The sequence below is a fragment of the Myxocyprinus asiaticus genome, chromosome 35 (assembly GCF_019703515.2).
Source record: "Myxocyprinus asiaticus isolate MX2 ecotype Aquarium Trade chromosome 35, UBuf_Myxa_2, whole genome shotgun sequence".
Classification (NCBI taxonomy): Eukaryota; Metazoa; Chordata; class Actinopteri; order Cypriniformes; family Catostomidae; genus Myxocyprinus; species Myxocyprinus asiaticus.
Window position 1 is genome coordinate 40971642 of NC_059378.1, and position 11144 is coordinate 40982785.

At 38.9% G+C, this 11144-nt stretch overlaps 1 protein-coding gene across 1 annotated transcript in view; it reads left to right on the top strand.

Moving 5' to 3' along the window:
- The window catches only part of LOC127426503 (E3 ubiquitin ligase TRAF3IP2-like), a 12026-nt gene extending 1006 nt beyond the window's left edge, over positions 1-11020 (top strand). Inside the window, exons 2-9 of the mRNA XM_051673362.1 lie at positions 2789-3414; positions 5470-5512; positions 5839-5903; positions 7395-7492; positions 7593-7661; positions 7941-8057; positions 8182-8256; positions 8719-11020. Of these exons, the coding sequence (XP_051529322.1) occupies positions 2802-3414; positions 5470-5512; positions 5839-5903; positions 7395-7492; positions 7593-7661; positions 7941-8057; positions 8182-8256; positions 8719-8865 (1227 nt within the window). The 5' untranslated portion in view covers positions 2789-2801 and the 3' untranslated portion in view covers positions 8866-11020. The remainder of the gene's footprint in view (positions 1-2788; positions 3415-5469; positions 5513-5838; positions 5904-7394; positions 7493-7592; positions 7662-7940; positions 8058-8181; positions 8257-8718) is intronic.
- The last annotated feature ends 124 nt before the right edge of the window (positions 11021-11144 follow it).

Consider the following 11144-nt stretch of genomic DNA (forward strand, 5'->3'; position numbering starts at 1 on the left):
CAAACACAGCAGGCACAAACATGTTCTCATATCTGAGCATACTTCAGAATAACTGCAGTTACTTGTGAAGCCCTACAGCACACTGAACATTTTTGTACGTTTGAGGAAGTAACATTTCATACTTAATTGTTTGTTGACTGAAGAGAGATGTGTGATGGTGTATTTATATGGAAAAGTAGGTTCAATTCTGCTTCCTCATTAGTATACATCTAAAAGTACATACTTCGCTGGTGATTGTAAATAGCTTCATGTACTTTTGAATTTGTAGTAAGACAATCAGTTCGTTATTAATTCACTTTTAGGTTTCACATTTCCAACCATTTTAACTACAACTTAAAAGGTTCATAGAAAACCATCACAAACTCCGCCTCTTCTGGCGAGCAAAGTAATAGAGCAAAACAGTCAAAATGTCATTTGTTTGATTTTTAACAATAACTTAGAAACCTTTAAAGACAGACCTACCGTGAGCTCCGAGGTGAAGTCATCAGTCTACGTTATTTTAGCTACATAAAAATTGTAGAATTTCTGGTGAAGAACTGCACTTCCTGTGTATAGAGCGCAACAGTCTGGTTCCGGAAGTAAAATTCCCATTCATTTATCCCGTAGACGAATTGATTTCAACGAAACATGGTTGTTCATCAATGGTAAAAGCCATCCGTCTGCGTTATCTCAACTTCATTGTTTAAAAGTCGTGTTTGAGAGCGGAATTCATGGAAAACATCTACATTACCCATGGTACAGCAGAGACAGATCCACCAATCAGAGAACCATGGCCAACGAAACCGACAAAACATGCCTCAGAGGGACCGCACGCTCCCATGATGCACTGTGAGTAACGTAATCAACTCGGTCTCCCTTCACCCTTAAACTACTTAAGTATATTTGTACATATCGGAATATTTTGCAATAAACATAAAATATACGTTTTTGATTTTCTCCCCTTTTCTCCCCAATTTGGCATGCCCAATTCCCAATGTGCTCTAGGTCCTCGTGGTGGCGTAGTGACTCACCTCAATGGTGGAGGACGAATCTCAGTTGCCTCCGCGTCTGAGACCGTCAATCTGCGCATCTTATCACGTGGCTTGTTGAGCGCGTTACCGCAGAGACGTAGCGCATGTGGAGGCTTCACGCTGTTCTCCACAACATCCACACACATCTCACCATGTGCCCCACCGAGAGCGAGAACCACATTATAGCGACCACGAGGAGGTTACCCCATGTGACTCTACCCTCCCTAGCAACCGGGCCAATTTGGTTGCTTAGGAAACCTGGCTGGAGTCACTCAGCACGCCCTGGATTCGAACTCGTGACTCCAGCGGTGATAGTCAGCGTCTTTATTGCTGAGCTACCCAGACCCCAAATATATTATTTCTATACTTATAATCAACAACCTAAAATCAATAGTTTTATGTATTTCCATTGTTTTTTATTCAGTGACATCATTCGCAGTGCTTCATGGGATTGTAGTTTGTGACGTTAAGTACACAGTCTTGTATCTTTGACTTTATGTCCGATTTTAAAATACTTTTCTTGCCTCAAAACAAAGTTTGTGATGTTGTGATTCACCTCAGAGCTGGTTGGTTTGGTTCATGACTCACAGCTCTTTTATAAAGGATTTTATTAAAAGTCTATGGAAGAAATGAATGCGGAAAATACTACTGGAACCCAAACAGCTGAAAAAGTGGGCGGGCACTGTTGTGCACTATAGAGGTATAATGAGCCCAACAGTGCCCGCCCACTTTTTCAAAAGTATTTTTCATGTAAATGTTTTCCATGGGGAAACCAACCAGCTACGAGGTGAATCACAACAACACAAACTTTGATTTGAAGCAAGAAAGTGTTTGAAAACCAGACAAGACTGTGTACTTAACGTCACGAACTACAGTCCCATGAAGCATTGTGAATGATGTAACTGAATTAAAATGATATATGATTTAAAGTTGTTGATTATAAGTATTGAAACAATATATTTGAGGTTTTTGCTAAATATTCAGATATAAACAAATAAAAAAGTAGTTTGAGAGTGTAGGGAGAATGACTCGATTGTGTCATTCACTGAAGTCGGCGGTCACTGTAGAGCTCTTTTGGCGTGCTTTGTTTGCTGCAGTTCTCTGATTGGTGGATCGTTCTCTATAAGTATCATGGGTACTGCAGTTCTTCAGCAGGAACTCTGCTATTTAACACGATTAAAAAAATTACGTTGAAATAACGTGGACTGATGGCTTGAACAGAAGTATGTACCATCAATTAACAACCTCAGTTATTGTTAAAAATCAATGGGATTTTTACTTCCAGAAACAGACTGTTGCGCTCTATCGGGATGTCAGCTAGAAAGCTTGACTGATTGGCTGATGCACTTTGGAGAAATATTTAATTTGCTAGTATATGTGTCAGTTATCACTCATAATTTTGCGATGGTAATTCAGAGCAAATACTGGTTGCCTTTAAGAAATAGTTCACCAAAAACTGAGATTTTGTCATGATTTGCTCACCATCATGCATGTAGTTTCAAACCTGTATGCTGTTATTTTCCCCTTGGAACACAAATGGAGAAATGTGGCTCCAATGTTGTACATGTTGCTCTTTTTCATATTTGACAGTTCATAGTAACTACGTCTGTCAATGTCAATAAATAATGAACAAACTGTCATTTTGGTCTAACTCCATTAATGTAAATTCAAGGTCCATTTTTGGCTCTATTTATTACCAGTAAAGGTATGAAAGCTAGAAACCACTGTTCAAATCTCCACAAAATAGACAAATTTGAGGTACTAGTTCTCTTCTTCAGATTTCCGACCCGCATGGCCCGCCTCAGCCAGAAGTACATATCCCTGAACTCTCCAGAGGAGAATGACGAAACTAGGAGTGAAGAATTTGAGTCAGGACTTCTGCCAGACCTCCACAACAACAAGAACCATCCCACAACCTTTTCAAGGACATCAGAAGAATGTCACATGATCCACCAACATGATGCAGTCAGCTACAATAATTTACCACACCATCTGTTCACAAAATACGCCCATCAGACACCCTACCCCAGCTGGGAGGAATCCGAAAAAGCCAATCCTGACGTCTGGCAGTACTCAAGTTACAGTTTAGCACACAGATCTGGGTCTCCTCAGAGTCTACCCTCTTGCATCTACCAGACACTCTCAGATGGTGGTTCTTTCTATCCCAGCAGACCTCACTCGCTTCCAGGCAGTTGTAGTCTGAGTCTCACTGGTCTAGAACAACCTAGACCTCTTCATTCAATTCCTCCATCAGCACATTTACACACTCACCTCTCGCCCTCTTACCCCGGTCCATACCTCCATCCACCGTGCTGCAGTCAGCATGGTCCACCTCAGCACCATGTGGCTCCTGTCCATCACTGCAGCTCCAGGCCTGGACATCACCTGCCATACAGACACTCAGGTATGTTGCAAGAGAAACTTACCGTCAAAGGTGTTTGAAAAACGTATACGTTTTACTCTTAAAAGAAAAAAGTTCTTCAATGGTTCTTCAGCAAGCTGCTATATATTTCTTTGGAGATTAAAAAAGTTATTGATGTTTCATAGTACAGTAGGTCTCTTCAGATCAGTGTTTTGGTTTCTGGGTTCTTTAAAGCACCAATATATAGATGGATTTCTGAAGAACTAGAGAATGTCTTGTTGGAAGTTCTCCTGTGTCATCAGTCTGTAAAATACTTTTTGCTTCCAATCCGAACCTTTACTCTTCTTGTCAACATGAAGCTCCATTCCCAACCCATTTTACTTCTATAATCTGACACAAGTGAAACAGGATATTTAACACAAAAAAAATGTAGTGCGGGACTTGATTTTATTCATTAGGAATTGATTGGATGGTGAAAAGTGGGCATTACAGTATATACCAGAAGTGGAGCCTGGTGATTGGAGGAGAGGGGCTGAAAAATAAGAGGAATTCGTAACATCAACCAAAAAGGAAAGTAATTCCTTTTTTCAGACAGAACAAGGTATTACACTTTCTTTGGAATAACATGCAGTGATGACTCATTCACAATAAGACCAGGATAAAGAAAATGGGGTTAATTTTGATTTCACATTAACTTATATACAACAAATTTAGGAATAATATTTTTAGATTTAAATTAGGGCTGTCAATCAATTAAATATTGTAATCAAATTAATTACATGATATGCCGATTAACTGAATTAATTGCATAATAAATATTTGCTGAAAAAAAGGCCCTCTAATAAAAATTATTCAAAATATAATTATTAAATAATTATAAATAGTTATTTAATTTTAATTATGATATTTAATTTTATAATTAGTTATTATATTTAAGTATAAATATTATATATATTATAAATATAATTATTCAGATAATTAAAATGCAATACATTATTAGTAAAATGAGACGAGTAAAAGCATGTGGCTTTAGAATGCAATATATTATTTATTTCCATATTATTGAGCATGAGCCTATCATTGGCCTACAGTCCATAGCAGTCCATTTTGCAATTTAATTTGTTAATCTGTCCAAGATAGATTTATTATAAGGGCTTTTCTAAGGACGTGTCAATGTATACCTGTGTCAGACGGACACTTTTGGAGTGGCTCACTTTTGTTGCATCACATCATAAACAGCATTTTTAGGGCGCTGTGTCAAGTAAAGCTTAGTTTAAAACTAAGAAAAACACGATCCCTGCATTGCTCTCCGTCCAGCTGTGTTTGAATGCAGGAACGCATCCATCTTCATGTTGTGATGTCGCTAGTGTCAAACAGGCCTGAGTGTGGTTTGCACTCTGTATAAGCTGCGCATTGCCTATACAGCTGGTGTTTAGTTTACTGCCCCCTGCTGAAAACAGGTGGTACATCAAGCTTGAATTGTTCCGCCCTGGTAGGAATATTCCTTATTACGGTTTGAGAACATGATTCATTGTGTAAATGTTTTTGATGCGTTACATTTATATAATAATTGCACAGAATTAAACGAGTTAAATTGACAGCCCTAATTAAAATATTACACAGAGGCTTGTAATTCAAGCCCACCTTTACAAAAAAATAAGGAACCATGTGTGATGAGGAGGAGGGTGGGGCCGGGCCATGACTACAGACGCCTGGCCTCCAATCGGGCTAATCAGCCAAGGAGAGGGATAAGTGCAGTGGGATGCGGCATTTCGAGAGAGAGAGAGCCACACACAGCTGCCATGTGTGCATTTATGTTTTGTGTCTTTTTGTTTATATTTAAATTTAAATATTACTTTGACTGTTCAGCCGGTTCCCGCCTCCTCCTTTCCCATTTTAACCTTGTTACACCATGGTACAGTGATAGTATAAGATGGTAATACTATGGTGCAAAATGATTACCATTTTCATACATCATAGTATTTATATTGTAACATGATACACGTCCAGAAAAACCTTTCCGTGGTACTTTTTTTTTTTGCTAGTGTGAACACTCAGTTTGCTTCTATTGGCATGTATGTGTTTTATATTACACAGGCCCGGCACACTACAGACAAGTGGATACAGGCTTTTCTGAAGAGTGAGTTCACTTATTCATCCGTTATGTTATATAAACAAAAAAAACTCAAAAGATACAGTAATTTACATTTGGTACACACTAAGATAGACAAAATGGCTTTAATTGGGTTGAGAACAGCCTACAAACATTTTATTTGCACAGTGTTATGGTTAAGTAGCAACTCTCAAACCCATAAAACGTGGAATTTGCCATTAGTTAAAAAAAATTATTATAAAAAAAAAAAGGCATGCTAATGCTCTTTAGAATTGATTGTGTCTAAGCTTGTTGTGTTCATGTAGAGTGACATGTTGCCTATATTTGGCTCTTTGTTTTTTTTGTTTCTGCAGCAGTTATGCATCTCCAAAATCCAAACAGGCCGGTCCTGGCATCACTTACCTTTCTCAAGAGCAGAGTGAGTACTATTTCCTGTCTGCACACCAACAAGACAAAAACTCCTAAAATAACGCAGCGAATGCGACAGCTGTTTAGCTATTAATAGGCGTTTTGAAAAGGGAACAAGGTCCCCTTCAAGCGTCCCCTTTCACTGTCTGACTGCTTTAATACTGCACCATTTGTCGTCTGCTGACCCTTCGTCGTGTGGGATAACTTTATATTGGGGATAAAAATATTGGACGTCCCGGCTAATTCAGGACAGTTTGTAACCCTACTTTTCTATCCCTTCAGACTGCGGGTTATTCTGCCCAAGAACCGCCAACTTAGACAGAAAGACATTAGCTGCTTTTCCACTAATGGGCCAGTGTGAGCCAGGGATATCAACTGGCCAGCCGGGGCCAATAGCCTCAGACCTCAAGTTGCAAGACAAAAATCGATCTACGTTCCCACCATGGGGCAAATAGCCCCACAGCGTTGCCCTAAAACCCGCCTTTAACACACCGCCCTGATGCCAACGTCACACACCCCACCCATTTCACAAGCATGAGGGAGGATCAAGCCGAGGTATCATGTTATCTAGAATATCAAGTTTATATTATTTGTAAACATTAGCTAGTTAGCAAGATAGGTTAGCATTGACAACTCACCTACTGTAAGTGCCATGGTGTCCCAAGTGGTCTCTCCACTAACAGCGGGATGATGTCCCAGCACACCGTCCATGATCTCGAACCATGGTAAGTTCTTTCTTTGGGCATCGCTTTGTCCATTGTGCATTTTAACGTATTAACGAAACTCTACCATTGTGCGCTGGATATACAACCTGGCAAGATCGCCGATACTCCACCTTTGACACTGACCACACCTTCCTCCCCGTTGGCCCTTAGAAAGCACTGAGGCAGCATGATGAAGCCCTGGAAGTGACAGTGGGAACACAACTGGCCCTGGCAAGCACTTGCACGCCCTCATTTAGCCCGATAGTGGAAATGTGGCTATTGTCTGTAAAGTGACCAACCACAGTTAACTTTGTATTCATGTACCATTTCAGGATAGGGTTATCTGAAATGGACGATACAATAATAATAGACCAGTGTTCCTCAACCTGTGGGTTGCGACCCAAGAATGGGTTGCAGGTCAGTTCAGATTGGGTCACGGACAGCAGGAAAAGAACAATGCCAGGGTTCTTCCTCAACTGAAATCTTTTCGTGGTCCAAACGAAATGTCGGGCCACCGAGGCAAATGTAATATTATTCATCTCGTGTTCGGGGCTTTATACATGCTAAATATGCTTCTCATCTGCAACGCTACATTTTCACAGTGCGATTAAAGCCTGGTTTATGCACGAGTGTGGAGCAAGCCATCACAGAACTTCTCACGCCCATGATATGCTCTGAGGCTGAGACTTTGTATGTTTTGACCACAAATCAGCATACATAGTTCTGAGTTTGCACTGTAAGCTGCTTTGCTTTGATCTCAATTTAATTCAATTTAATTCATCTTTTTTCCCTCACAGGGAAAGTTTTTGTCACATATGAGGCCGACAATGAAGAGCATTTGAAGGAAGTCATCAAGTTTGTAGCTTTGCTCAGAAACAACGGCTTTGACACTCACGTACGCCAATAGTCGTTTTTAATAGTACTTTTTACAGTTTTCTAGTGTAAGCTGCTGTAAATGTGGATTTGAATGAATTCTGGAATCTTTGTGTCGACAGATTGATGTTTTTGAGCAACAATTGAACAGCATCAGTAAAATCGACTGCATGGAGAGATACCTGAATGAGGTATGTAAAAATATAGAGAAAGGAAGTGTCTGAAACTTGACCTTCCATTTCCAGTGTGACGAATTAACGGGATGTACTGTAATACCCACCATTCTATAGTTTGAAACGTTCCTAGTTGCGTAGTTTGAATGTGTCATTGCATACTGCAGATTGTTTCACATCCTATTTTTAAAAATGATTAGGCAATATATAGAATATACTGTGCATTATTCAGTAAGTAGTAAGCTAATTTTCCATTGCGAACATAACCAGCATCTCTCTATATCTTTCTACCTGCAGAAAGACTACCTGATTATCATCATCATTAGCTTGAGGTATTACGAGACCATAACAGGCATTAATATGAATATGGACAATGATGAGCGGACATCAGACACGGTCTACATTCACAAACAGGTACTTTGATCTTTTATGGTGGGCAAAATGTGTGTGTGGGGGGGGGGGTGTCCAGCCATGATGTGGCAATAGACTGGATATTGCTGAGATTTTTGAGTTGTTCTGTTTGTTTTCTCTTCATCAGCTACAAAGTGAATTCATTCAGAACGGCTGCAGGAACTACAGGTTCATTCCAATTCTCTTCCCTGGAGCCAAGAAGGTAACTGTGAAATCTCAACGTGTTTACTGCAATTTACCTCGAAGCATTTCAGCAGATCAAGGCATGCTTTTAAGCTTGTTAAACAACAAAACCGGTTACTCTAGTCCCACATGTGTTCTCTATATTTTGCAGCCTAATTGAAAAAGTAACTTAATATGTACTCATGTTTTAAGTGTACATTCATGAATGCAAAAAAAATTAAGAATTAAAGGTGAAGACTTTCTCGTATCCAAGCTAAGAAAAACCAGTGCATTTGGGACTGAACTATCTGTTTCTGAGCAGATGGGGAGGTTTTTTTTTTAAAACAGTCTTTATTTTTGAAATTCCATTTGGTGCCACTAGTGGAGCAGACACTTCACACTTCACATTCAATTCTGTTTATTTGTATAATAAAATCACTTCTTGGTTGTTACAGAAGAAGTCACATTGACACGTTGAACTGTAGTATTTTCTCTTTTGCAGAGTTATGTTCCCACTTGGCTGCAGCATACTCATATCTACAGCTGGCCCAGAGATCGAGACGATATTCTGCGCAGGTTAATGCGCGTGGAGAAATATAATCCGCCTCCGGTCGGCCCTTTGCCCACGATTGTTTCAATTCCCTTGTAGCATCAATAGGCAAGAGGTTCTTACATCATGGAAATACCTGGACTGTGTTCGGAATATCATACCACTTGTACTATTTCTGCTGTATGTAGTACATATTTTGGGCCTCATTCGTGAAACATGATTACAGTTAATTTCTGTGTAAATTAATAATTTGTGAAATCATTCTTATGTAAAATCACTCTACAAGTACTGTGCAGTTTGAAAAGTCATTCATTGTTAATTTACATTAAATGTGGAATCTGGTGTAGAAAGATCAGTCAGAAATGAATAAATTATGAGTCTTTAACAAATGATAGCTTTGATAATTTTTTGAACTCTATTTTGTGAATCAAAACAGCATTTGATGATGTTTCTATTTAACTGTGATTTTTTAGAAAATGAAACATTTTTCATAGAGTAGTACAACTGAAGTCAGAAGTTTATATACACCTTAGCCAAATATATTTAAACTCAGTTTTTCACAATTCCTGACATTTAATCATAGAAAACATTCCCTGTCTTAGGTCAGTTAGGATCACTACTCTATTTTAAGAATGTGAAATGTCAGAATAATAGTAGAGAGAATGATTTATTTCAGCTTTTATTTCTTTCATCACATTCCCAGTGGGTCAGAAGTTTACATACACTTTGTTAGTATTTGGTATCATTGCCTTTAAATTGTTTAACTTGGGTCAAATGTTTTGGGTATCCTTCCACAAGCTTCTCACAATAAGTTGCTGGAATTTTGTCCCATTCCTCCAGACAGAACTGGTGTAACTGAGTCAGGTTTGTAGACCTCCTTGCTCGCACACGCTTTTTCAGTTCTGCCCACAAATTTTCTATCGGATTGAGGTCAGGGCTTTGTGATGGCCACTCCAATACCTTGACTTTGTTGTCCTTAAGCCATTTTGCAACAACTTTGGAGGTATGCTTGGGGTCATTGTCCATTTGGAAGACCCATTTGCAACCGAGCTTTAACTTCCTGGCTGATGTCTTGAGACGTTGCTTCAATATATCCACATAATTTTCCTTCCTCATGATGCCATCTATTTTGTGAAGTGCACCAGTCCCTCCTGCAGCAAAGCACCCCCAAAACATGATGCTGCCACCCCCATGCTTCACAGCTGGGATGGTGTTCCTCCAAACATAACGATGGTCATTATGGCCAAAAAGTTCAATTTTTGTTTCATCAGACCAGAGGACATTTCTCCAGAAAGTAAGATCTTTGTCCCCATGTGCACTTGCAAACTGTAGTCTGGCTTTTTTATGGTGGTTTTGGAGCAGTGGCTTCTTCCTTGCTGAGCAGCCTTTCAGGTTATGTCGATATAGGACTCATTTTACTGTGGATATAGATACTTGTTTACCTGTTTCCTCCAGCATCTTCACAAGGTCCTTTGCTGTTGTTCTAGGATTGATTTGCACTTTTTGCACCAAACTACGTTCATCTCTAGGAGACAGAATGTGTCTCCTTCCTGAGCGGTATGATGGTATGTGGTCCAATGGTGTTTATACTTGCGCACTATTGTTTGTACAGATGAATGTGGTACCTTCAGGCATTTGGAAATTGCTCCCAAGGATGAACCAGCCTTGTGGAGATCCACAAATTTTTTTTCTGAGGTCTTGGCTGATTTCTTTTGATTTTCCCATGATGTCAAGCAAAGAGGCACTGAGTTTGAAGGTAGGCCTTAAAATACATCCACAGGTACACCTCCAATTCAGTACACCTCCTATCAGAAGCTAATTGCCTAAAGCTGCTTAACTTATTGTATGTAAACTTCTGACCCACTGGAATTATGATATAGTCAATTAAAAGTAAACAATCTGTAAACAATTGTTGGAAACATTACTCATGTCATGCACAAAGTAGATGTCCTAAATTACTTATTAATATTAAATCTGTGGAATGGTTAGAAAATGAGTTTTAATGACTTCAACTTAAATGTATGTAAACTTCTGACTTCAACTGTATATTCTTCTTTCTTATTTTTAAATAAATATTTCTTATCTTTATCATTTTGGTACTGCAAACAACAATTATGCACATGCAGATCTGTTCTCTGTGCAAAATGTCGAAACATTTTTAATTGGATTGCTTAAGAAATAATCAGAAAGACTGTATTTAAACTCTTGCCTTTTAAGCTGTGTATCATTTACACCATGCACTGTCTGAAAATATTTTATGGATCGCACAATTAAGTTTTAATAAAATAAACAATAATGATTATATATCAATAATGACGATGTTTATTATTCTCAGCTAAACTTGAGTAGTGGTTGCACATTATATATAATCAACATTG